At 49.9% G+C, this 26,483-nt stretch overlaps 3 protein-coding genes across 4 annotated transcripts in view; 1 reads left to right on the top strand and 2 right to left on the bottom strand.

The window, feature by feature from the left end:
• Positions 1-9,759: 9,759 nt before the first annotated feature.
• Positions 9,760-18,653, bottom strand: DHRS1 (dehydrogenase/reductase 1). The gene is made up of 9 exons (XM_023227329.2): positions 18,389-18,653; positions 17,729-17,902; positions 15,309-15,452; positions 15,080-15,159; positions 12,162-12,294; positions 11,694-11,840; positions 10,731-10,800; positions 10,301-10,381; positions 9,760-10,157 (listed from the first exon to the last, which is right to left on the bottom strand). Exons 2-9 carry the CDS (start codon positions 17,876-17,878, stop codon positions 10,021-10,023), a joined length of 942 nt encoding a protein of 313 aa, XP_023083097.1. The 5' UTR covers positions 17,879-17,902; positions 18,389-18,653; the 3' UTR covers positions 9,760-10,020.
• A 70-nt stretch (positions 18,654-18,723) lies between these two features.
• NOP9 (NOP9 nucleolar protein) lies at positions 18,724-24,135 on the top strand. The gene is made up of 10 exons (XM_023227325.2): positions 18,724-19,092; positions 19,300-19,752; positions 20,528-20,638; positions 20,881-21,022; positions 21,148-21,340; positions 21,991-22,131; positions 22,652-22,777; positions 22,961-23,197; positions 23,415-23,520; positions 23,861-24,135. Exons 1-10 carry the CDS (start codon positions 18,846-18,848, stop codon positions 24,016-24,018), a joined length of 1,914 nt encoding a protein of 637 aa, XP_023083093.1. The 5' UTR covers positions 18,724-18,845; the 3' UTR covers positions 24,019-24,135.
• The window catches only part of CIDEB (cell death inducing DFFA like effector b), a 12,109-nt gene continuing 9,736 nt past the window's right edge, over positions 24,111-26,483 (bottom strand). For both annotated transcript variants that reach the window (XM_023227326.1, XM_023227327.3), the window contains exons 5-7: positions 25,292-25,441; positions 24,865-25,055; positions 24,111-24,683 (exon numbers count right to left, since the gene is read on the bottom strand). In XM_023227326.1, coding sequence (XP_023083094.1) covers positions 24,551-24,683; positions 24,865-25,055; positions 25,292-25,441 — 474 coding nt within the window. In that variant the 3' untranslated portion in view covers positions 24,111-24,550. The remainder of the gene's footprint in view (positions 24,684-24,864; positions 25,056-25,291; positions 25,442-26,483) is intronic.

Here is a 26,483-nt window from a genome sequence, read left to right as displayed (position 1 = left end):
CCAGTCAATTATCAACCAACAATTATTGAGCACCAGTACAGCTCAATATACAGCAGTGACCAAGACAGACAAGGTCCCTGTCATCATAGGGCTTACATTATAGTTGGGAAGACAGTCCCTGTAGGAGTAGATACACACCAGACAATTTCAGGGAATCTAAGTGCCCCTGAGGGAAATTGAGACTAGTTGGGAAAGAATGAATGAATGAATAAATGGTGAGCCATGGAGGCACCCACCCACTGGGCTGGGGTGGGAGATTAGGAGGAGGAGTTGGGGATCTTAAAGCCCAGGGCAGGGAGCTTGGTCGGGGTGGCTGCACTCCAGGCTGTAGGGCCAGGCCTCACAGCACTGGGAGGGAGTGGACAGGGAGTGGTTCCAAAGTTCAGAATTTAGTGTAAAGGAGAATGCCTAGAACTGCTGACAGGAGCAATGCTGTGTTCCCGAGTCCCCTGTGGGCCCAATCATGACTCAGACTTGAGCTCTGTGCCTGGCAAAGAACACTAAGGGGAAAAGGGGCATGGAGGACCTGGAGTAGCCCCGCAGAGGCATCCAAAGCTCCCACTGCTGGCAGCCCTGTTGGGAAATTGTCTCTTAGGACCCTGAGCAGGCGTTTTGAGGTGGAGGTGTGGTGTGTGGGGCCGAGGCCAAGGACCGATGGATACTAGGGATCAGTGAGTCCTCAGAGGGTCAGTCCTGGAATATAGACACTGCCATGGCTGGCCTAGCATACCTCCTCCGAGGGAGGAAGGGTGGAGCCCTCACCACTGGGTCTCACTGGGCCTGTGAGCTCAGCCACACTCTGGGTTCGCCCCAGGTACTGTGCAGTTCTTTGCTGAAGGTTTCAAAGTTTCTGTGCATGGGGAAGGAGACAGCAGGGGAAGGGAGGATGAAGGGTCCAAGACCTAATCCCTAACTTTGGGAAGGAGTCATCCTTATCCAGGAAATGGATGAAGACATCTATGGCTCGAACACTAGTCAAGAGCCAAGTGAATTTCATAGTAAGAGGTTCCCCAGAAGCGAGCAAAGCAAAGGTAGAAGACACCAGGAGAAACTTTTAGGAGGTTGAGATGGGCCTGGCTGAATGAATTCTGGCAGGCAAAATGGGGTTGGGGGCTGGGTGAAAGAAGAATGAGTGGTAATCCAGAGATCAGAACAGTTGGAGCAAAGGTGCGGAGGAGGAAAGGGAGTGTGGTCAAGTTTAGGTATGAGTAAGACTCAATGTGGCCAAGAGGAACTTAGGCTGGGTGAGCTTGGGAAAGCTTTCACCATTCTGCCCAGTCCCCAACCCTTCCTCTACCCAAAGTAGAAGGCCTCCAAAGTCAAAACCAAACCAGACGCCGGGCGCAGTGGCTCACGCCTGTAATCCCAGCACTTTGGGAGGCCAGGGCGGGTGGATCACTTGAGGCCAGGAGCTTGAGACCAGCCTGGGGAAATCCCATCTCTACCAAAAATACAAAAATTAGCCAGGCATGGTGGCAGACGCCTGTAATTCCAGCTACTGGGGAGGCTGAGACAGGAGAATTGCTTGAACCCAGGAGGCAGAGGTTGTAGTGAGCTGAGATAGCGCCACTGCACTCAAGCCTGGGCAACAGAGTGAGATCTGTCTCAAAAACCAAACCAAACCAAACCAAGCAAAACATAAAACAAAACAAAACCAGATACAAGGCAGCAGAAGCAGCATGATATAGGGGAAAGACCTCACACTTTTATACAGAGTTATACAGATTTGGTCGAATCCAGACTCGCACTGTAAAGACTTACAATCCTGGATAAATTACTTAGAATTTCTGAGCCTCAGTTTCCTCAGCTGTAAAAGAGTACTTGCCTCATGTGGCAGATGAAAAGAGTAGGGCCTGGGTAGAGTGTTTGGACATTGCAGGTGCCCAATAAACCTGAATTCTCTCAGCCCCTACAATAACACAGGTCTCTGATGATAGGGTGTTAATGTGACAGTGAAGGGCCAAAGCCAAGGCACCTTTTCTCCCTCTTGCATGATGCCCTCTAGGGATGCTCAGGCTGTGTCTGTTCTGGCTTTGCTCATTTCTTCTAGAACTACCTCTCCAATAAGGAGGTAGCCCAGACCTCCTTACTCACCAATATGGGGCATATGTGTTGGTACTTGCTAACAGAAATTGCACAAAACCAGGCCCACTTCCTCCCTTTGCCACTTCCCAGCATTCCTCATGGGCTCCTCCATTCTCAAGGGTCTATGGAAGGGTCCTCATGTCCTCCAGATTCATGACTATCAAGCACAGGCAGCTTCCAGTTCCTCTCCACTGCTGGCATTTAAGTCCAGGCGGCTGGTGGTCCCTTGGCCTTGCTTCAAGCTGAGCCTGAGCCTGCACCTGGACTCAGGCTGAGGAAACTATTCACCCCCACGGCTGGCCGACTGCTGAGTTCCCTGGGAGGCTTGGAGCAGAGGGCAGTGGGCAGCGGCATCCCACTGGCTGCTAGAGAGAGAACTGCATAACTCTCAGCACATGACAACTCTGTCCAAACCTCTGAACTGAGAGACTTGACCAGACTCTAGATTGGCTTTTAGCAGCACAAGGCTGTATCCCTAGGGTGACCCCAGCCCCTCTTAAAGTGCCGGCTTTAGAGAGCTCAGTGCTGCCAGAAAAATTTATTATTTGTTCTAGCCAACACCTGATGATAGGCCCGTGACCTCACTTTTTTAGAGCGTTTGGCTCAAAATGGCTTGCTGTTGTAAATATGTATCTCTTGCAACTCAGAAGCATCAGGTCTTCCTTTAAAATGTAGTCATCAAGGCCAGGGATGGTGACTCAACGCCTGTAATCCCAGCACTTTGGGAGGTGGAGGCGGGTGGATCACTTGAGGCCAGGAGTTCAAGACCAGCTTGGGCAACATGCCAAAACTCTGTCTCTACTAAAAATACAAAAAAACCCCAACAAGCAAAAAACAAAACAAAACAAAACTTAACCAGGTGTGGTTGCGCATTCCTATAGTCCCAGCTACTCAGGGGGCTGAGGTGGAAGGATCGCTTGAGCTGGGGAGGTACAGGTTGCAGTGAGCTGAGATCGTGCAACCCACTGAACTCCAGCTCACGCGACAGAGTGAGACCCTGCCTCAAAAAATAAAGGACAGAGCCCTAACTTAGATACACGCCAGCCAGAGACAGAGAGACAGCTGGCCTCATTCCATTCACTCTGAGGCTCTGTTAACCCCCTGCCTCCTCCCTTTAAAGCTCCCAGATCACCTCTGCACAAATCAGAATGGAGCTCAGCTCTTTGCCCTACTGTCAGTAGTTACTGAATAAAGCCTGCTTTCACTGTTTTAACTAACATCTGCTATTTCTCTTTGATACCACCTGCAGAAGACCCAGCCCATGCTCCTCCTTAGCCCCTGCTCAGTCCTGAAGTGACTCCTGCCTCTTCTGCTGCTCAACATGAGGCCCATCAGCCTGGTCAAACCAGCAGCCACAGGGCTCTAAGGACAACCCCGAGACCAGGGCACACATGGGCATGTGGGTTGGGGGAACTGAGTGCAGTGTCAGGCAGGGAGTCAGGACACACTGAGGGGGCAAGGATGCCCTTGGTGGCCTGAAGGCAGGAGCTGAGACAGAGGTGAAGCTTGACAGAGAAAGGCAGGGATAAGAATGTTCTATCACCCCCAGGAAGGTGAAACCTGGATGAAACGAGAGTTGTGTCCAGCCTAGGGAGATGCCTAGCTGTGGCGACCCCTCCCGCTCCTTTGAGTCCCCACCCTGGGTCTGGCCATGGTTGCCTAATGTTTTCATGACGCCAACAGGAAGCACTTTGAGAACTGGACCTTTGTCTCATAAGGCTTGCCTGTACCCGTCCACCCTGTCCTGCCCAGGATGGGCACACAGGAGGCTGCACAAACACCAGCTGACCAGGAGATGGAGGGTTAAAGATGGGATTAGAGCACAGGGGCCAGTGAGGACAGGCAGGTGATGGGCTGAGGGGTCAGGAGGAGCAGTGCAAGGAGGGGAAGCCTGAGAAGGTGGAGGCAGCAGGCCCAGGGGAGTGCGCTTGGTGGAAAGGATGGGCCAAACGAGGGGAAGACCAGGGACTGGACGTGATGGGGAGGGGCTGTGGCAAAGGACTTCTGAGGTCGTAGGTGGGGCTCTCCCCAGGGATGGGGAGGCCAAAAGCCTAAGGGACCAGATGCCTCAGCAGCAGTGCCAAGGCCTTTGGCGTGGGTGGTAGGAGACACATGCCTCAGAGACAGTGCCAAGGCCTTTGGCGGTCGTGGGTGGGTAGGAGTCAGGGTGAGAAAGGGAAAGGGCAGCCCTGGGCCCAGCCGCCTGCCTGGATTTTTCCACTGGGCCTGAGCTCCCATGGGGCCCTCATGCGTGCTCCTCACTCTCTGTGCCTGGATCGCACCCCACTGTCACTCACATAGCCTCCTCACTTCCCTGGCCTGCCAGAGACCTCCCCTCCTACTCATGGGCCCAAAGGGCTCTTCCTGAAGGAGGATGGAAACTCCTCCTCAGTGACTTGTCCATAAATCTGGAGTCAGTTATCCCTTGGTCCAGCCCTGCACCCATCCTCTTCCTGTTTAATGTACCAGTTGGTCAAAGCTTACATCAGTGGAGACACCTGGAGATAAGAGGCTCCACAGTCAGCTTCATTTTGATACTTCACAGTCCTTGGGCGGTTGTTCTACAAAGAGGAATCTCCATGTGACATGCATCTCACAGCCATGTTTGGGTCCACTTCCTTGGAGGAGACCGGCGCTGGGCCAGGCTGCTCAGGCTGGTCTCTTCTAGGCATTCACACTGCTTCTCTGCTGTCCTTAGTCTCTATTTAAGCTGTCACGCTTTCCTCTTACCCTCTCTGCTGGTTGGGTAGGGAAGTTTCTGGTGGTGGGAGCAGCTACTTTAGGACCTGGGAAGGGGTTGGGGCTCTGAGTGCACTTAGAAGTGTTGGACAAAAGGGCCAGAGTGGGCCTCAGACTGAAAATTATGATCCCTCTGCTGGAGAGAGAGGCCCAGATTTGCACGCAGCAAATCTCTTTGAATATCTTAGACGTTTGCTTGTAAGGTATGGGCCTTCTCTGTGGCCACCCAAGAATGCAGTAGCACTAGCTGCCTCTGGGCTGAGGGCAGGGATGAGAAGGAGACTTTTCATTGTGCATCCTTCAATACCTTTTGGATTCTGAGCCATGTGAATGTGTTACCTCTGAAAAATATAAATCAACAGGCCAGGCACGGTGGCTTATGCCTGTAATCCTAGCACTTTGGGAGGCCGAGACAGGCAGATTGCCTCAGCTCAGAAGTTCGAGACCAGCCTGGGCAAGATGGTGAAACCCCGTCTCTACTAAAATACAAAAAATTAGCCAGGTGTGGTGGCTGGTGCCTGTAATCCCAGCTACTCAGGAGGCTGAAGCATGAGAATTGCTTGAACCCGGGAGGTGGAGGTGGCTATGAGTCAAGATCATGCCACTACATGCAGCCTGGGCAACAAAGAGAAACTCTGTCAAAAAAAAAAAAAAAAAAAAGTAACAATGCAAAACAAAAATCTCTTCTTCTCTCCCTGGGTTCCTTTGAGGAATTAAATGTCTTCAGGGACCTGCCAAGAACCTTGACTTGCTCCAGTTGGGGCGGACTGCATCTCGGTCAGGCCCTCAGTGCCCCACCAGTGCTATGTCTGGCAGACTGGCTTCTCCTTCACTGCTCAGGCACATTCTTTCTTTCTCTGTACCTGTTGCTGGTTTCATGGCATCCCTCAAGCCAGGGATACCACCACCACAGTCCCACAATAGTCCCAGGTCCCTGTTGACTCTGCCTCCTACAATGTCTCATCTGCTCACACCTTCACTGCATCACATCCCAGGGATACTGATAGCGGGCTAGCCTTCTGGCTACTCCTCTGGTGTCTGCCTCTCTCCTCCCACTAGTCCATCCTCCCTACACCTAAGCCCCAGTGAACTTCCAAAATTCAAATCTGATGATTTTATGCTTCTGCTTAATTCCTCCTGCAGCTGACAGTATTAATGCTCTGCCCAGATCCCCCTTGAACTTTTTCATTTTTGTGCATGACACCCCACTCTGTCCTTTCTTTTTTTGTTTTTTATGTTTATTTTTATTTTTAGACAGAGTCTCTCTCTGTTGCCCAGGCTGGAGTGTAGTGGCGCAATCTGGGCTCACTGCAACCTCTGTGTCCCAGGTTCAAGCGATCCTCCTGCCTCAGCTTACTGAATAGCTGGGATTACAGGCACACGCCACCACACCAGGCTAATTTTTGTATTTTTAGTAGAGACAGGGTTTCACCACGTTGGCCAAGCTGGTCTGGAATGACTGACCTCAAGTGACCCACCCGCCTCTGCCTCCCAAAGTGCTGGGATTACAGGTGTGAGTCACCGTGCCCGGTCCCCACTCTGTGCTTTCAAGGCTGGCACCTGCAGCCCTTCTTGGAGGACTGCCTTTGGCCTCCTGGACTGCTTTGCCCTGGGTGGCAGTGTACCCAGTGACTGCTCCATGGTCACTGAGCACCATGTGCTGGTGGTAGTGTTGGTGGGAATAAAAGCCCAGAAAAACCTCGTCCTAGGCTGGAACTGCTATGAGGCCTTACACGCCAAAGCTGTTCCCTTGCATCATGCCAAAGCTGCTTTCTGCAGCTGAGAAGGTGCTCGTGCTTGGCTTCACCAATGCTGCTTACTGGTCTCTCCGGGAGTACTTCATAAATCACTCAGGGTCTAAGGTGGATCCTCAGTGGAAACCTATCACCCACCATTTAAGTCTCAGACATATATCTTTACTCCACTCTCTCTCTGGAAATGTATTCCATATCGAATCTAAATTTAAGCCACATCGAAATTCTAGCTGTTCTGCTACTTCTGTGTCTTAGTACCTGCCTTTAAAAAGCAAAAACAAGGCTGGGCGCTGTGGCTCACGCCTGTAATCGCAGCACTTTGGGAGGCTGAGGCGGGCGGATCATGAGGTCAGGAGATGGAGACCATCCTGGCTAACACAGTGAAACCCCCGTCTCTACTAAAAATACAAAAACTTAGCTGGGCGTGGTGGCGGGCGCCTGTAGTCCCAGCTACTCCGGAGGCTGAGGCAGGAGAATAGCGTGAACCTGGGAGACAGAGCTTGCAGTGAGCCAAGATGGCGCCACTGCACTCCGGCCTGGGCGGCAGAGTGAGACTCCGTCTCAAAAAAAAAAAAAACCCCACCACCACCCCCGGCCCATCCTTTACATGTCTGGTTAGTCTTGCCCCCTTCCTCAGTTCTCCAGGCATGCTGCTTCCTTCCTCCTGTGTCCTCAGGGCACTCTGGGTAGTTTACTGTAGCTGTAGCACTCCTCTCGCCAAATTCAGCTAGTCTTCCCTGGTGTCTTGCACGGGGCTGGGCAGACAGTTTCAAAAAACAAATGTTTTTGAATGAATATTGATTCCCCAAAATGTCCTAGTGTTCTCTAGTGTCAGGCTTCTCACATCCTGAATCTCTTCTATCTTCAGTCATAAGTGACTGTCCATGTGCCATTCCCCTGGGTGGTGTACTCTGTGGCTTATGTTTCTAAGATGAGTGAAACCTCGTCAGAGAGAAGCACAGTGGTCTGCTGTGAATAGCACTGTTCCTTCCGGTTTCTTGGGATACCAGGACCAAGGTCTTACTCCACATCTTATGGACTCTTGGGGTCCCAGTTCACTCGCTGCCTTCAATAAATGGAAGGTCTAGATGACTTCTAATATCTCCATGGCTGAAATGAAAGTCTTCTGTGGGCGGGGGCCTGGTCTGTCTTGCTCTCTTTTCTATCCCAAAGCCAAGAATGGTGCCTGGTACAGAGCAGGCTGTTAGATTTATTTGTTGAGAGAAGGAATTGACAATTTCTTTCTTTCTTTTTTTTTTGAGATGGAGCCTCACTGTCGCCCAGGCTGGAGTGCAGTGGCGTGATCTCTGCTCACTGCAACCTCTGCCTCCCAGGTTCAAGCGATTCTCCTGCCTCAGCCTCCCAAATAGCTGGGATTAGAGAAATGCCCCATCATGCCTGGCTAACTTTTGTATTTTTATTAGAGACAGGGTTTCACCGTGTTGGCCAGGCCGGTCTCGAACTCCTGACCTCATGATCCACCTGTGTCGGCCTCCCAAAGTGCTGGGATTATAGGCGTGAGCCACCATGCCCAACCAGGAATTGACAATTTCAGTGGTTATGTATTGCTTGGTGCTTTATATATATATATAATTTCATTTAATTCTCAAAGTGGTGGAGTCAGGATTTGCATGACAGTTTATGAGTTTGAAGTCCATGCTTCCCTCATAGTATCTTGAGACTTCAGGAGACAATACCATCATGCAAGGTTTTGTTCCAATAGTGGTTTTGTTTTTTGTTTTTTTGAGACTGGGTCTCACTCTGTTGCTCAGGCTGGAGTGCAGTGGCGTGATCACACTCACCAAATCCTCCTACCTTAGCCTCCCAAGTAGCTGGGACCACAGGTGCATTCCACCACGCCCAGCTAATTTTTTAAAAAATTGTTTTGTAGAGATGGGGTATCCCTATGTTGCCCAGGCTGGTCTCAAACTTCTGGGCTCAAGCAATCCACCTTCCTCAACCTCCCAAAGGACTGAGATTATAGGTGTAAACTACTACACCCAGCCCCATTGGTGGCTTTAATGATGGCTGTGCAAGGCTAGAGGTGGTCCTGAGGCGCATCTTCTTTTTATATCACATAGGCAACTGCCTTTGCCCCTCACCAGCCTCAGGGGATAACAGGAATTTAGGCTGGTAAGTGGAAGAGGGTGAACAGGTGCTGAGGAAATCTGATCACTGTGATCTTAATTAGTTGCCACAGCAAATGGTGGCATTTAGGTACACAGTTCCAAAGGTTCTATACCAGTCACATACTGATAAGCCAGCCCTCTCTCTAAAAGAAAGACTTGATTGGCAGCATTTGTGGACTTCCATGGGACATGTACTGTCGCCATGGCTGGTTCAAGACACCACATGAAGTCACTGAATGAGGACTTAGAAGAGATGCGCAGCAGCAGCTCTCACAAGCCGGTGAGTCACTCCACTCACCACTGGAATGGTAACCGGGGACGGTCCCCAGAAAGCCACAGGAAGAGTTCTGCCAACCTCATGGGCAGCCTGGGGAAGCCTCAGCTCTCACTCTGAAGATTTGGAATAAGTAAAATGATTTATGCTTCTCTGATTTATGGCAGCCATCCTATCACTTTGGATGGTTATCTAGGCTGTTGGGTGGAAGGATCCCTCAAAATAGCCCTTGGCTCCTCTTAGGAACACACCCCATTGCCTTGCTTCAGGCTAGGACAGCCTCCTGCATAGGCAAGGCAGCTCTATAGGGCTCATGCAATTAGTTCTGCAGAAAGCAATTCAGGTAGTACCATCCTGAGAGGAAGGATGAGAGTTGTCGGTGTCACAGCTATTCCTCTGTCCCTCACTTGGATTCAGGCAGTACCTTCTCCCCAAGTTCCAGGAAATCATAAACACCAAGGAATCTACCTTTGCTGGACTGGGCCTCAGTCAGAGATCAGGCCCAGCTAGAAGGTAGTAGGCATCTCTGAAGAGATGGTGGAATGGGGGTGGAAAACCAGTGTGACTGGATGTGCCCGCTTCCAGCTGTGGAGTGACTCTGCTCCTCAGCTGGGGCATGGGAAATAGGTCTTGCAGGGCAGAGCAGGAACAGGTCTGGAGGAAAGGGGTCTTGTCCTGGGGCAGAACCCCTTGAGAAGCTTCACATTTATACATCTTTGAGTCCTTCTACCAAATAGGTAACCTGTTGCCGAGCACAGAATCAGCAGTCAAAAACATATTGAAAGAGAAATGAGACTTTTATTAGCTCCCAGAGCATTTTTCAATACTAAGGCAAAAAGTAAAAAGAAGGACAAGGAAAACCAAGGCACAAAGAAAGGACCTAGGCAGACCCCAGAACTCACCACGGACACACAGCAGAGTCCTTCTCTTCATATCAAGGGTATGGGTAGGCAAGAAAGGCTGCTGTTTCATTGAGATAGGACCAACCACCAAGCCCAAATGAGAAGACAAGCGGAGATGTGGTGTCAGACCAGGAGGGTTAGAACTTGCTAGTGTAGAGGGCAATAATCCACTTGGGCACACGGAGGAAGGAGGGCAAGTAGGAGGCCAGCCAGCCCACGCCGGACACGTGTGAGAGAACAGAGCTCAAAGACAAATAGTCTTGGACAGGACGGCCTGGGAACAATAGGAGTAGGAGGATTAGATTCTCATTTCCCACTCCTCACATACCCTCACCTTGGCTGGAGAGACCGAGGGAGGAGTGGGCAGGGAACAGAGGGAATAGCAGTCAAGGCTGGCTGCTGTGCCAGGGTCCTCACCGTCCACATCCCGAAGGCCATAGCGTCGAGCAAGGTCACAGGATGGTAGCACCTTACCACTCAGGCTCAGGATATTGGGATCTGCGGGCATAGAGACAGGTGGAGATGGCAGGCAGGGGAGCGTGCAGATGACAAGGTTTGGGCCCAGTTGGACAGGGCACGGCTGAGACAGACTCAGGAGCCCTGGAAAACTCTTTCTTTCTGTTCCTAGGAAGGCTCTTGGGCCTCGGACTTTTTCCACACTTCCCAGGAGCTCACTCCTAAGGTTCCCAGACCTCAAACTGGGAATGCTGACCCCCTGGGCCTCAAAAAACAGAGAAAAGAATGACATGTTCCTCAATCAACTCCCGAGCCAGATCTGGGCACTGGATGCTACCACCCTACACATCCTCCATGCCCTTTCTTATTACCAGCTGCCCCCAAACTTCACCTGTTGCCAAAGCCACCACACATTTGCCACTCAATTCTGTGGTTTCTGCAGATGAGAAGACTGATTTGAACTGAAAAACAGGGGCAGAGAAGTGAAGGGTTAATTTCCAAGAGCACTGCCCAAGTCTCCCGGTTTCAACTTCTGTTTCCAGGAGAAAGAGACCAAAGACCAAAGAGGCCAAAGACCTCAAGCAGGGCCTGTAGGATCCAAAGTATTGGCAGGTGCCAGAGCCACTCCTCCCCATATCCAGATGAGCCCTGTTCCCTGGCACCAGGATCTGCTGTCTTTGCTAAGTGGAAGGATCTGGTAGTGCCAAATAGTGTTTGGACCTTCTAAGCTAGCTGGTGTGGGGGTCGAGTGCATGGGCTTTGGAGCTAGACAGCCTTTCCACTTAGGACATATGTGACCTTCAACAAGTTTTTGCCGGGCACGGTGGCTCACACCTGTAATCCCAGCACTTTGGGAGGCTGGGGCAGGTCGATCACGAGGTCAGGGGTTCGAGACCAGCCTGACCAACATGGTGAAACCCTGTCTCTACTAAAAATACAAAAATCAGCTGGGCGTGGTGACGGGCGCCTGTAATCCCAGCTACTCAGGAGGCTGAGGCAGGAAAATTGCTTGAACCCAGGAGGTAGAGGTTGCAGTGAGCCGAGATCGCACCACTTGCACTCCAGCCTGGGCAACAGAGTGAGACTCTGTTTCAAAAAAAAACCAAAACAACAACAACAACAACAAAAAAAAAACCAAGTTTCTAAACCTCTCTGGGTTTCAGTTTTGCCATCCGTAGAATGGAGCTGGTATCTCCCTTACAGGATTAAAGGAAATAATGTGTGTCCCATGCTCAGCCCTGCACCTGCCACAGTAAGCACCTGGTGAATGGGAGTATCGGCTCTTGTTATTGTCTTGTTATTGAGGATGGAGAGGCTGACTCCCCTCTGCTTCCTTCGCTCTCCCCTTGCCAACCTGCTTAAACACAGGATCCTTCAGGACCTCCTCTTTTGTCATATGCTCCTTCAGCAGTTCTGTCTGCACAATTCCTGGCCACAGAGACACATAGCTGACCCCATGGCGCCGCAGCTCGTGGGCACAGTCAGCAGCCAGCTTGTCACACTGTGGAGAGGTGGAAGGCAAGGTAAGAGCCACCTTGTCATGTCACTTTCCTGCCCTGCCCTCTCTGCTTCTACTGTGAATGCTCCACCAACCCTGCCCTTCCCAGGAGCCCCAAGGTCTCAGCTGCCCACCCTCCCCAGTGTGATGCCTACTCTAGCCAACCGAGAGGAGCACAAGCAAAGGAACTGTCCATGGATGAGGCAGAGGAGGAGCTGAGAGGAGCCAGCCTTACCATTCTGACCACTGGGGACTGTACCTTCTGAGCTATAAGTACCATCACTGTCTTTTACCTCCTCAGCTCCTATGCCACTGGGTCCTCACCGCAGCTTTGCCCACACCATAGGGGACGTTGAACATATACTGCAGGCTTCCAGGGGAGGAGATGACCACGATGAGCCCCCGGCCAGCTGGTACCATCAGCCGTGCCCCATACACAGAGCAAAAGTAGTGGCCTCTAGAAAGTGCGGCAAGGGAAGAAGGAATGAACCATGTTAGTGCTGGCCTGGGTGCCACAGCCTCCGGCAGCTTCCCCTGCCTTCTGGTGGTGGTTGTCCACCAGGAAGGCTACATAGGGCAGGGTAGCAACCTGAGGAATTAGGGGCTTGAGGCCATATTCTGAGAGGAAAACTGGTCAAAATAACCACTGACAGGCCTGGGCGTGGTGGCTCACACCTGTAATCCCAGCATTCTGGGAGGCTGAGGTGGGAAGATCATGAGGTCAGGAGATCGAGACCATCCTGGCTAACACAGTGAAACCCAGTCTCTACTAAAAATGCAAAAAAATAAGCCAGGCATGGTGGCGGGCGCCCGTAGTCCCAGTTACTCGGGAGGCTGAGGCAGGAGAATGGCATGAACCCGGGAGGCGGAGCTTGCAGTGAGCCGAGATCATGCCACCACTGGACTCCAGCCTGGGTGACAGAGTGAGACTCCGTTTCAAAAAAAAAAAACCACTGAAACAGATGAGAAACAACAATCTTTAGAAGATGAAATGGAAGGCAAGAGCCCTATCACGATAACAATTACAAACAAAATTGCTCAGGGGGGGAAAATTTAAGAAATATATAGTGTCTACATGGAAAAACTATAAAACTATGACAGAATAAGTACAGACAAAATCTTTCAAAGCTAAGAACTGACATGTAAATCATCATTTCTATGTAAATCAATCCATAGATTCAGTCAAATTGGATTATATCTCAATAAGACCTTTTGGAGAAATTGATAAAATAATCTAAAGCTCAATGAGAATAATAAACATGTGAGAACAGCCAGAAAAGCTGGGCACAGTGGCTCACGCCTGCAATCCCAGCACTTTGGGAGGCCAGCGGGGCAGATCACTTGAGCTCAGGAGTTTGAGACCAGACTGGCCAACATGGTGAAACCCCATCTACACTAAAAATACAAAAATTAGCCAAGTGTGGTGATACGTGCCTGTAGTCCCAGCTACTCGGGAGCCTGAGGCAGGAGGATCTCTTAAGCCCAGGAGGCGGAGGTTGCGGTAAACTGAGATTGTGCCACTGCACTCCAACCTGGGTGACAGAGTGAGACTGTCTCAAAAAAAAAAACAAAAAAAAAAAAAAAAAGAGGGAACAGCCAGGAAAATTCTGAAAAAAGGACTAATGTCTTGTGGGTGGGGGGATTGCTTTCCCTACCCCTGTTGTCACCCATATGAAAATGCACAGGGGCCAGGCATGCTGGCTTATGTCTATAATCCCAGCATTTTGGGAGACTGAGATGGGAGGATTGCTTGAGGTCAGGAGTTTGAGACCAGCCTGGCCAGCACAGCAAGACCCCATCTCTAAAAAATAAATTAAAATGTACAAGACATAATAGTTAAAAGAATGCAGTACAAGTGTAACAATAGACTGATAAGTCAACGAAACAAAACAGTGAATAATTAGATACAAGTATATGTGAGAATGCAGTGTATTACAAAAGGAACCTGTCAAGTCAGTGGGGAAAGATGGATCATTTGGGACAACTGACCAGTTATTTGAGTTGGGAGAATTGGGTCTCTGTCTCACTTATTATTTTAAAATTAAGCCTAAAAGGATCAAATATTTAAATATAAAAAATAAAAGCACAGAAGTACTGAAAGAAACATGATCAAATGTGTTTATAAACTTGAGGTGGGGAAGGCTTTTCTTAGCATCACACCCAGATAGAAATTATAAAAGACTGACAGATTTGACTTCTTAAAATTAAGACACACACACACATACACACACAAATACAAAGATACATGTATATTTCTGTATATACAAAGAGCAGGGCAGGACTGAGTGTGGTGGCTCATGCCTATGATCCTAACACTTTGGGAGGCTGAGGCCAGCAAGAGATGAGGGTGTGGAAGACACCTCTCTTTGGAGGCTATGGCCATGAACACTGGCCAATTTCCAGCTCTTAGGGTGTTCCTTTCTTGCCTTTGGCCTGACCATCCTTCTCTGTCCTAATGGTCTTCCTTCAACTTTGGAAATCACAATTGCATTCTAATCCTGCTTCCTTGGGACTGTCACCAGAGTACCAAAATTGGAGCGGCGGGTGTTCTTACATGCTTTAGTCACATATTTGCCGATAATCTGGTGGTTACTCCCACAGGTGACTGATCACATTCATCAGGCATGGCTTGATTACATGAGAGCGTAACATATTCCAACAGTAACAGAGGCATAACTGGTGCACATTACACTAGGCGAATTCTAAATGCTGTGTTTCATCTGACTCCTGGGCTAGATGACCCGGTGTGACCCAGTGATATACCTGCTCACCCAACTCTGACCCGTGAGTGCCCTTGCCTGTGGGTGTGGAGTGAGGATGTGGAGACTAAAGAGCATTGGTGTTCACTCCTTCTTCTTAAGCTTCTCCTGGTCTAAAACAAAACAATTTCTCCCTCTAACCATTTTGAAAGTATAGACTACAGGCTGTGTGCATTACTGAGAGGAGCAGGCTTTCTCCCTTCTGGGTCTTTCATTTGGATGGGCAGAGAGTGAGGCAGGAGAGAGGCCAAGGGCTTGTTCTGATGAAAATTACTGACAAAAACAAGGCAAGAGTTGACATTCTCAGGAACAGACTCACCTGGATGGAACTTCTCCAGAGGTAAGTGGGACAAATGGAGCAGAAGGGAGAAGAAAGAGATGGGGGAGGCCAGAGGGAAAAGGAGAGGGCATGTAAGGAAAGGCCTGGCTGTTGAGCTGGCTAAGTGAGTGAGGGAACACGGGCCCTGGCAGTGGAGCATCCACCTGAGTCCAACGTTGTTGATATCATCCCACATGGAGGCAGGGGTTTCCCAGAATGCCTTATTCCTGGTGTTCAGGATCGTCTGGAAGGCACAGGAAGGGTGATGAATGATCTGAAGGCTGGGAGGTGTGAGGGGCTAGGTAATGGAAGGGACAATGAGTGGGGATGAAGATGCAGGGGTCAGAGGGGGAGGTCAGAAATGTAGAGCTGGGACCAAAGTTCAAAGGGTACCTGGACTCCTGCATAAGCGTTGTTGACCAGCACATCCAGACGCCCTTGCTGTTCCCGAGCCACTTGCTCAAACAGGCTTCGCACTTCACTCTCCTGGCTTGAATCGCACACCACAGGCACACATCGGCCGCCGAGGGATTGTGCCTGGAGTAGGACAGGGGATATGAGCTTACATTCACACACGGGTGTGAGTCATGACAAAACTCCCTCAACCAAAAGTGGACTTGAGCACTGAGAAGACAATCCTAGGAGAGCCAGCTGCAGAGACAATATGGCAGGCAACACTGCCCTCTGGTGTCTGTTTGAGTAGTTTCAGGAATGATAGGCCTCCCCACCCCAGAACAAGGTGAACTGCAAAGTAAGTTTTAATAATCTACAAACATTTACTGAGGCCCACCATGTGGTGTGGAGTGAGGATGTGGAGACTAAAGAGCATTGGTGTTCACTCCTTCTTCTTAATGTACTTCTCAAAGTACAATGCAAGTAGAGGGTAAGAACAAGTGAGGCATGGAGTCTGTTCTTGAGAAATGAGTAAGCAACCTTTTCCTTGTTGTGGTCTTTTCCATCTCTCATGCCCTTAGCTCCCACCCTTCACCACTCACCTAGAACCTCTACTCAGTCCCAGTTCTCTTACCCTCACTCCACCAATGCTCCTGCTTGGTAACTGAAGAAACCAAAGCTATCAGCCATGAATGATTTCTACTTTCTGTTCTGTCTCACTCTCTACAAATGCCCACAAACCTCCAACTTCAGAGGAAGAAGAGTCCCTTATCCAAGAACAATCGTCCTATTCTCCAAATTTATGGATCCTCCCCTATTACCCTCCTTGCCTGAACTACTGCAATGCCTCCCAACTACTCACCTGACCTCTAGTCTGTCTGCCTTAAATTAATTCTTCATAATCCAGCCAGTACGAACCATCTAAAACACAAACCCTGTTCAAAATCTCCTAACTGGATCTCCATCTCTTAGAGAATGAAGCCTGAGTTCTCTTCTAGGGTCTTCCAAGACCTACTCTTTCCTCTCCAGCCTCTCACTCACTACTCTTCCCTTGCATTATCTCAACATCTACTCTTTCACACACCGTCCCTATGCTTATGCAGCTCCCTCTGTTGGAAAGGTTTTCCTAACTTCCTTTACCTAACTCTTACCTTTCAAAACTCAGTTCAAGAACCACCTACCTCCTCCAGGATGCTTTCCCAAACCACTTTCCCTAGCCACTCTCCTGTGTCATCTGGATGCTCCCCAACACGCCTAGAGTATTCTGTGTGTATCTCCTTCTTACAATTTACCATATTCACATTACATTGAAATGACTGTTTCCTGTACTTTATTTCCTGTTGGACTCTATCTTCATTTTTAATTTTAATTTTTTTTTTAGAGACAGGATCTCACTGTCACCCAGGCTGGAGTGCAGCGGTGCAATCATAGCTCACTGCAACCTCGAACTCCTGGGCTCAAACGATCCTCCTGCTTCAGCTTCCCAAGTAGGTGGTACTACAGGTGCAGGCCACCGTGCCCAGCTAATTATTCAAAAAATATTTTTTGTAGAGACTGGGTCTAGCTGTGTTGCCCAGACTGGTCTCCAAAAGGCTGCACATGTTCTTAATCTTCCTTCAGAAGCACAGAAGGCCCCAGCTCAGGAATGTAAGCCAGCTGATTGAAGTCCCTGAAACCTTTTTAAATTGCCTTCAGGACCTGACCTCCTCCTTTCTGAAGGACATTGCAGATAAGTGATCTTGCTGCCTTGGCCTCCCAAAGGGCTGGGACTCCAGGCATGAGCCACTGTACTCCACCATGGACTGAATCTTTGAAGAGCAGAAATTAGATCTTATTAGTCTTGATAACTTCCGTGCTTTACCCAATGCCTAGCAAATCATGGATACTCAAATATTCATTTAACTGAAGTCTAGTAAATAAGCAAAAAATGTACAGTTCAATAAAGTCTTGCCTAAAATAGAGGAAAACACAGGTCCACAACCCTTTAGTTACAATTCCAAAATCTCTGCTCTCAAACACAAAGTTCTTTTCTTTTTCTTTCTTTCTTTTCTTTTCTTTCTTTTTTTTTTTTAAGACAGTGTCTCCCTCTGTCGTCTAGACTGGAGTGCAGTGGCGTGATCATGGCTCAACTCCTAGGCTCAAGCGATCCTCCTGCCTCAGCCTCCAGAGTAGCTGCTGCGACTATAGGCACATGCCACCATGCCTGGCTCAAACAAAGTTTTTTCATAAAACTCACTGGGCGGCAAAATTCTACCTTACCTGAAGTTATTTACAGGGTTTTAAATTTCCACTTTGAATAAATATTCACATCTTGTTGAGTAGTATTATAGTTTCAGGTAAGGGATTAGGAAAGGGAGCGGTTAAGTGGAAGGGCTCTCTTGGGTGGTTTCTGCAACTGTGGTCCCAGAGGAAGCACTCACCTCCTGAGCAGCAACACGAAGGGTGTCTGGATGGCGGCCAGTGATGTAAACTGTGGCACCTGCTTTGCAGAGCTGCAAGGCAATGCCACGGCCAATACCTCTGGAGGCACCAGTCACCACACACACTTTGCCCTTCATGGGAGCTGCCATGACTCACAGGCAAAGGAGGAAGGTCTGTGGAAGCAAAGACTTGCTCTGAGGGAAGCCTGGAGACTGTGTGTGTGTTGGGGCGGGGGTGGGGGGGGGAGCCTCACTAGGGGTGAGAGGAGGAGCCAGAGTAAGAATCCTTTGAGGGGAGAGGAGTCAGAGGCGGACAACTGGGTGCAGCCCTAAGGGTAAGGGAGTCAGAGGCGGACAACTGGGTGTGGGCCTGAGGACAAGGCTGACTGTCTTTTGGGACGCCCAGAGAGTGAAGAAGCGGCTGAGTGGGACTGTCCAGAGGTGGACAACTGCTACGACCCTCTGAGTGTGGCTGCCTGGATGGGGGAATCTGGCGCGGCAGCCCCTCGGAGCGCGTCCAAGCAGAGTCCTGGGCTATCTGGAACTCCGGTCCCTGGCCTGACCCAGTCCAGCTGAGCCAGAGGCGCAGCTTCCGGGCCGGGGACGAGCGGGAAGCCTGGAGATCCGAAACCCTAAATGTGAGGCGCGTGTGCCGCTTACCTGCCACCTGCGCTGCCGCTGAGGTCCTCGCGCTGACTAGCTCGCCATACACGTATAGTTCGAGAACTTTAATTCCGGCCGTAGGGGCGCAACGAAGTGACTACGACTGGGGCAAATTGCGGGGCTGCGGTGGAAGTCTGGGTTCTGGCCCAGATTGAGCTGGTGACGTGGAGGCAGTGTTCAAGGACTGATTCTACAGTAGGACCCGGAGCGATTCTGTGCTGGGATCGAAGGGCGGAGTCCTGGGTCAAAGTTAGAACCCGCGGATGGGGCGGAGCGATATGGGGGTCACACCCACCCCGCCCGGCTGGGGCCGCGCGTAACTATGACGTAGTAGCTGCGTCAGGAGCGCGCCCGCGTTTCTGAACTTGGTTTGGGCCAGGCACACGCTTGGCGACGTTGAAGGTTCGTCCGCAGCTAAGGAAACTTTTGCAGCCGGAGGGGTCCCGAAACACACATGGGGCTGGGTCCGCGCTCTCCACACAAGGTGGGGCGCCGGTTCCCAGCTGGTGGCAAACGGGGGCGCGGGGCCAAGGGGTCGGGGCGCCCCTTACCCGGCAGTAAGCGGCAACCCTGGCCGCCTCCGGATAGGCGCTCGGAGCCGCCTCCAGATTTGCACCCGCACCTGAGCCCCGAAGCTCTGGGATATTTCCGCCGGGCGCTGTCAGCATTGAAAGAGGCTCCCGAGACTGGGGAAGAACGAGGTAGGCAGCAACTTCGGGGTTTAGACCAAGAGCATCAAATCCAGGGCAGGCAAGGAAACTTTCTCGGGTCGGCAGGGCGTGGGGACTTAGTTTCATTTCCCATGTCCTCTTCCTCGGCCTCCCACCCACGACCCTTGGTTAAGTGAGGGTACATAACCGTATTGTCTACTAAGTCTCTTCAAAGTGTGTTTTTCTTCACTTTTCCAGATCTGATGGTGCATAATATTATGAAGGAAGTAGAGACTCAGGCCCTAGCTTTGTCCACTAACAGGACTGGCAGTGAGATGCTGCAGGAACTGTTGGGATTCAGTCCCTTGAAACCGCTTTGTCGCGTATGGGCTGCTCTGCGCTCCAACTTGCGCACTGTGGCCTGTCACCGATGCGGGGTCCATGTATTGCAAAGTGCTTTGCTACAGCTCCCTCGATTGCTGGGGAGTGCTGCGGAGGAGGAGGAGGAGCAGGAAGGGGAGGATGGGAAGGATGGTCCCACGGAGACCCTGGAGGAGCTGGTCCTGGAACTAGCCGCTGAGGTGTGTGATGATTTTCTTTTCTACTGTGGAGACACACATGGCAGCTTCGTGGTCAGAACTCTGCTTCAGGTGTTAGGAGGGACTATTCTGGAGTCTGAGAGAGCCAGGCCCCGTGGTTCCCAATCATCTGGTAAGTATTACAAGAGGAGAGTGGACCTAGGGGGAAGAAGAATTTAGAAAGTTCAGAAGGAGACAGTAAACAGAAGACTAAGTCTTCATGGGGGAGCTTGACCTGGAAGAATTAGCTTGACCTGTCCTAATCTGAACAGGGCTTTAGCAAGCCAAAGATTAGTGTGTGCAGAGGCCCAGAGGTAGGGATGTACAGTTGTGTTTGGGGGACAGCTATTAGAATGGACACAGGAGGAGAAATTTTTCTTTTTAAGCATGACTTAACATTTAAATGGACTCAAGCAAAAGTAACATACATACTGGACTCAAGCAAAAGTTCAGGAAAGAATACCCTTACTACATGCAGTCCACTCTGTTATTTTATTTTATTTTTTTCCTTTTCAAAACTTTATTCTGCTCTATTTCATTAAAAAAAAAAAAAACAAGTTGAGACTGCCAACTTGATTTCATGATACAGTCTTGAGCTGTGATCCATGTTTTGAAAAACTCTGGGAAATAAAGTTAGCGAGTTTAAATGAGGCTTAATTTTGGAATGCCTTGACTACCTGACTGAGGAGGTTGAACTGTCTTCTGTGGACCATGGGGAAGCTGGTTGAAGTTTCTTAGAAATATCAAGACAGAAATGTAGTCTCAGTTCTGTCATCCAGAAGAGACATTCAGTTGTATTACATCTGTTCTGCATCTCCAAGTGGAATCCTTGTCCATCTATGGAATTTTTCTCTCCTGGGTGACGGTTTGTGATCTCCCCACTGCACATGTTCTTAATCTTCCTTCAGAAGCACAGAAGGCCCCAGCTCGGGAATGTAAGCCAGCTGATTTTGAAGTCCCTGAAACCTTTTTAAATCGCCTTCAGGACTTGACCTCCTCCTTTCTGAAGGACATTGCAGGTAAGGAGGGAAGTAGGAGGAGGGTCTCGTATCTACTTTTCTGGAGGTGATTTTACCACCAAGCAAGGCCCTCAGGTCAGGTTATTCCTCTTCTTTTCAAACCTGGTCTGGTTTGATGTTCAAAGCACTTCGTATAGTCCCTTTGTGTCCATAGTGCCCTGTATCTTGTTGCCTAAAGTTTGAGGTTATGCAGGTTGTCTGGACTTTGAGAAAGCTGCTTTATTTCTGCCTTCTCTCCACAGTGTTTATCACTGATAAGATCTCCAGCTTCTGTCTTCAAGTGGCTTTACAGGTTTTACACCACAAACTTCCCCAGTTTTGCGCTTATCTCTGCAATGCTGTGATTGGCTACCTGAGTACTCGCAGTTCCTCAGTAGATGGCAGGTATGGTCAGGGCCTCAGGATCATTCAAAGTTGGTGGGGCTGTGTGAAATGAATGAGGTGATGTAGTGCAACTGTATTTTGCATGAAATAGAGTTAAGACTACCTGATGCCCTTCTTGTCCCCAGTCCCCTACTGCTATTTCTCCGAGATCAGACGAGCTCTAGACTCCTGGAGCAGGTCCTGCTGGTGTTGGAGCCCCCAAGGCTCCAGAGCCTCTTTGAGGAGCACTTGCAGGGGCAGCTGCAGACCCTGGCTGCACATCCCATTGCCAACTTCCCTTTGCAGCGCTTACTGGATGCAGTCACTACCCCTGAGCTGGTGAGTTGGAAACCTGAGCTGGTTCTGTTTCTGCTAATTCTTGATCATTGGACCTTATTTTATGGTCTGTCTGCCTCTATATATTTTTGACATTGTGCTGGCCATTGCCCTTGAAAAGCTATTCCTTGAGGTTTTCCAGAGCTTAGGATAAATTTGCCCACCTTCCAGTGAGGATTTGTTTTGACTTCTCTCAGGTATGAGGACCAGCAAGAGACAGGCTTCATTCAGGTTTACAGCTTGAGGTTCCATGGCCTACCCGGACTCTGGTACTTGGCTCTAAGCCCACATGAGTGCTAGAGCTGTTGCCATAGCTGCTCTTTTCCTTTGCTGCTTAGGACTAAGGTGGGCTTCCCTGTGGTCTCATGCATTGGGTGTTAGAGTGGAAGGGCAGGTTTAATTTTAGTCCCCCCTTGCCTCTAGTTCTCCCTTACACATAGAGAAGAGCCACTTAAAGTTCCTTCCTGTGAGGTGGCACCTCTAAGACTGCCCCCTTGTCCTGGGCCTTATCTAGCCAAACAAAAGTCCTGATACTGGCAATGCTTTTTATGTTTTATCTAGCATTTTTAGTTGTTTTCACTGGGAAGGTTTCTCTGAATAATGTGGTCCACCATTACCAGAATGCCAAAGTTACATCCCATGTTTCCCATCAGCTGTTCCCTATGTTTGAGGAGCTGAGCCCTGTCCTGGAAGCTGTATTGGCCCAGGGCCACCCAGGGGTAGTCATTGCCCTAGTGGGGGCCTGTCGCAGAGTTGGGGCCTACCAAGCCAAGGTCCTACAGCTCTTGTTGGAGGTGAGTGGATATTACCCACAATCCGTTTATGCCCTCAGTCCAACTTCTACCTGTTAGGACTTATCTAATCTTAAGTTGTTGTACCTCTGGACTCAGGAAGTCTGATGCCCAAGGAGTTCACAGGAATGGGGGAAAGTGAGGCCTATAGGTGCCCGCCACCACTCCCGGCTAATTTTTTTTTTTTTTTTTTTGAGACAGAGTTTCGCTCTTGTTGCCCAGGCTGGAGTGCAATGGTGCAGTCTCAACTCACTGCGCCCGGCTGAGGCCAAATGCTATTTCACAGTCTTGGAACAAAACTTGTCTCCCAGAACTAAGAGAGAAGTTTATTTAAGGGATAAACGTTTATTAATCCCTGTATGTGATAGAGACTGGGGATACAGCAAGGCATGATATCCTGCTCTCATGGAGCTCACATTCTTTTGGAGTTGGGGCTTCTTTCCTTTCCTGAAGGTGTTCCCTTAAAGTTGAGGTTAGGGATGGAGAAGTTCTCAGGTTCATCATATTTTGTCTTCTCCTTTAGGCATTCCACTGTGCAGAGCCCTCATCCCGGCAAGTGGCCTGTGTGCCTCTCTTTGCCACTTTGATGGCGTATGAGGTGTACTATGGACTGATGGAGGAGGAGGGGGCAGTGCCTGCAGAGCACCAGGTGAGGTAGGGGAGAGGCCAAGCCAGTGACTAATTGGGAGCCAGGCCTCCTAGGGTTTAGCAAGCCTCTGACTTCTGAGGTGAGAGTGGTGACTTCATCTAGGTGGACGTGGCAGTGTTCTGGGGATGGGCTCATCCACCTGGCTTGTTGGTGCCTCCTAATTTCCTATCTCTGCGCTCCCAGGTGGAAATGGCCGCAGCCAGGGCCTTGGGGGACGTGACAGTCCTTGGGTCTCTACTGCTCCAGCATCTGCTGCACTTCTCCGCTCCTGGTCTTGTACTTCGAAGTCTGGGTGCCTTGACGGGACCACAACTTCTGGTCCTGGCCCAGAGTCCTGCTGGCTCTCATGTGCTGGATGCCATCCTGACCAGCCCTTCTGTGACACGCAAGCAGCGCCGCCGTGTGCTGCAGAACCTAAAGGTTAGATTTCTGGCTTCTGCCTTGATTCCCCACCATCATCCATTTAGAGAATATGAGCTTTCTCAGGACTGTACCTTCAGACTCCAAAAGGCTATGTAATTACTAGACTATTTTAATTCAGCCCGTAAACTCTTCAGAAAATTCACTCCCTGCAAGCTCCCAAAATACACTTTTGTGGACTTTGCTAGGGAGACCTACTTTGCTTGTCTCAATACAGGGACAATATGTGGCTCTGGCCTGTAGTCGCCATGGCAGCCGTGTGCTAGATGCCATCTGGAGTGGAGCAGCCTTGGGGGCTCGGAAGGAAATTGCTGCTGAGCTGGGTGAGTACCAGCCCCTGTCTTTGATGTTTCCAGACTCTTCCCCTCTCTTACTCCAGATCACTGGGTGGTTGGGAAGTCTACTGAAATTCAACAGTCTTTAGTTCCAAAGGGTGGTCTTGCTCATGGGTTCTTAGCAGTCTGCTTTCCCCTTCCCTCCCGCTGACTGATTATGCAGTCCTCTGCCCTCACCCCTCCCTCTGACTTCTGTTCTTTGGAAAGTGAAGTGTTCACTGTATCCCAGTGGCAGTCCCAGGGTCTGGGGGAAATGGAGGGACTTTTACCTCAGGTAGAGTCTGTCTTTGAGCATGGTGGTACTAAACATGAGTGGTTCCCTTTGCAGGGGAGCAGAACCAGGAGCTGATAAGAGACCCTTTCGGCCACCATGTGGCTAGAAATGTGGCATTGACTACCTTCTTAAAGCGACGAGAGGCTTGGGAACAGCAGCAGGGTGCGGTGGCCAAGCGGAGGCGGGCATTGAACTCCATACTTGAAGACTGAGGCTTTGGATCTGGGACTGCGTGTTGATGGGGGAGGGCAAAAGGGGGTATCCACCCCATCCCTTTCCTGGTTTAAATTGGAGTCAAAAGTCGTAGTGGTAAATATTTTATATTTTTATTGGAAATGTTTTTGTTAGTTTGGGGGGAAGGATATGAAGACATCTCAGGGTTAAGTCGGAGGGCTGTCATCAGTGCGCTGGGGAGTCTAGGGACAGGAGGCATTGGTAGGGGTTAGATGTAGCAGCAATCAGACTGGGATCAAGATGCCTGGGGGACAGGCTTGTGGCCTTTCAGGGCAAGTGGGAGGCCAGAAAGGTGGCTAGGAAAGGACAGCATTCTTCAGGTAAGGGTATAGACTTGGGACGTGAGGCATTATGCTGAAAGGTTCTCTCACAAGCAGATCAGAGGACAATGGGGAAATTGGGTGAGTTATCTAGCCTGTACTGTCTGCAGGTCCTGAAATTTGATGCTGTCATAGTCTTTGCAGTGTGTCTCTTGGAATGATTCTGGGGGCAGAAGCTCAGAGCCCCTTCTTAGTAGGAATGGAGGCGGCCCTTTTGCTGCCACTGCTCAGCCCCCTCCACTACATGACGAAGGGTGGAGGAAATTCCCAGCAACATGTGGCCCAGGCCTTGCAGCAATGTGGAGGTCCAACGAAGGAGCTCCCTGAAGGGCAGAGACGAGAGGAAATCAGATGATTTGGGAAACCTGGGAGGAAGCCATCAAGCTGTGAGATGAGGACTTTCCACAAGCAAGAGCTAACTAGGGGTAGGTGGGTGCAGGAGGAGGAGTTATGGGGACTATCCAACTGTAGGGGATGGGGAAGTATGACATGTTGATTTCTGACCTGAGTACTTTCTTTGGGCCGAGTCCTTGAAAGTCACAACTCATAGAGTAGAACCCGTAGAATGTGGCTTTGACATTCAGGCTGCCAAAGAGGTCTCGAGGGTTTTGCTTGTACACGTCAAAGGTGATGCGGGCGATGTCCTTGCTGTGCTTAGGCCTCTCCCGTCCCAGGCCATATGACAGCACTCCACTCTGTAGGACACCCTTGTCAGTGCAGTATATCCTCACACCAGACACCCACCACTAATCTCCGTCGGCACTGTGTCAGACTCTCCCTTGCTTAGACTTTCTGTCCACTGTGTGGCATCCTTGACAATTCCACAACTCCCTCTGCACCTGGTCCCCAGGATCAGGGTTAAGCTAGAGAGGAAGCCCAGGAAAGCTCTAAAGGACGGGCAGTGGAAACAGCCCCAGTATAGGCCTCTTACCCTCGTGGGGCTCCAGCTCTGACCGGACTCTAACACCATCAGGCACGTGTCATCCTCTAGCAGCTGGAAGAAGTCCTCACTGTCCACTGCAGTTCCATCCTCCTCTAGCACCAGGGTTAGCACTCCATTCAGCAGTAGGGTCTCCAATGCCTGCCCAATGGCAACAAGCAAGAAGGAAGGTATCCCATGCCCCTTCCCTCTTTAGCTGCCCAACATCCATCAGTTGGCTCTAGACATTGGTCGATGTCCCACCTTGACTTTCCGGCACTTTGATACCTCCTAAAGGCTGCAGCTCTCCGTGTTCTTCAGGTTTTGGGGGATTCTAGCTAGAGGCTGAGCTTTTTCCTCTTTGCTCCTACCATGTCATTGGCATCTCCCCTTGCTTGGGAGTTTGGAATTGGAAAGCAAGCCATTTTCTCATGAAGTCCACCCTTCTGTCTTATCTACAATGCTGCACCTCACTTCCCACACCCTCAGAGTTCTCCAGAACTGTTTTCAGTAATAGTGTTTAACCTTTTTGAGTCCTTACTCTGTGCCAGGTATGAGGACTTTACCTACATTATCCTCTTACTCCTTTCAACAACCCTAGGAGGTGATGTGTTATTATTGCCTTTTTATAGATGAAGAAACTTGAGGTTTTGATAGGTTGAACAACTTCCCAAGGTTTGACAGCCAGGAAGTGGCAGAATCAGAATTTGAACTTGATTTGTCGTACAAATTGCCCTCCATACTGGCCTCTGAATTCCATCCCTCCAACTCTCCCTATCTCCTGCTAACCCCTGCTCCCATAGAAAAGCTCACTAGGGGGCTTCATCCCTGGGATGCAAGGCTGGTTCAACATTCGCAAATCAATAAACGTAATCCAGCGTATAAACAGAACCAAAGACAAGAACCACATGATTATCTCACTAGATGCAGAAAAGGCTTTTGACAAAATTCAACAGCCCTTCATGCTAAAAACGCTCAATAAATTCGGTATTGATGGAACGTACCTCAAAATAATAAGAGCTATTTATGACAAACCCACAGCTAATATCATACTGAATGGGCAAAAACTGGAAAAATTCCCTTTGAAAACTGGCACAAGACAGGGATGCCCTCTCTCACCACTCCTATTCAACATAGTGTTGGAAGTTCTGGCTAGGGCAATCAGGCAAGAGAAAGAAATCAAGGGTATTCAGTTAGGAAAAGA

The sequence above is a fragment of the Piliocolobus tephrosceles genome, chromosome 6 (assembly GCF_002776525.5).
Source record: "Piliocolobus tephrosceles isolate RC106 chromosome 6, ASM277652v3, whole genome shotgun sequence".
NCBI lineage: Eukaryota > Metazoa > Chordata > Mammalia > Primates > Cercopithecidae > Piliocolobus > Piliocolobus tephrosceles.
Note: the sequence above shows the minus strand (reverse complement) of the source record. Positions and strands in the feature narration are given on the sequence as shown.

Bases quoted from the DNA above. Each gene is read 5' to 3' on its own strand.
- DHRS1 (XM_023227329.2), bottom strand. From the start codon at position 17,878: ATGGCAGCTCCCATGAAGGGCAAAGTGTGTGTGGTGACTGGTGCCTCC. The intron at 15,453-17,728 runs GTGAGTGCTTCC...GTCCTACTCCAG, and splicing joins TTCGTGTTGCTGCTCAGGAG to GCACAATCCCTCGGCGGCCG. The intron at 10,382-10,730 runs GTGAAGTTTGGG...CTATGCCCGCAG, and splicing joins TGTGGTGGCTTTGGCAACAG to ATCCCAATATCCTGAGCCTG.
- NOP9 (XM_023227325.2), top strand. From the start codon at position 18,846: ATGGGGCTGGGTCCGCGCTCTCCACACAAGGTGGGGCGCCGGTTCCCA. The intron at 22,132-22,651 runs GTGAGTGGATAT...CTTCTCCTTTAG, and splicing joins TCCTACAGCTCTTGTTGGAG to GCATTCCACTGTGCAGAGCC. The intron at 23,198-23,414 runs GTTAGATTTCTG...GTCTCAATACAG, and splicing joins GTGTGCTGCAGAACCTAAAG to GGACAATATGTGGCTCTGGC.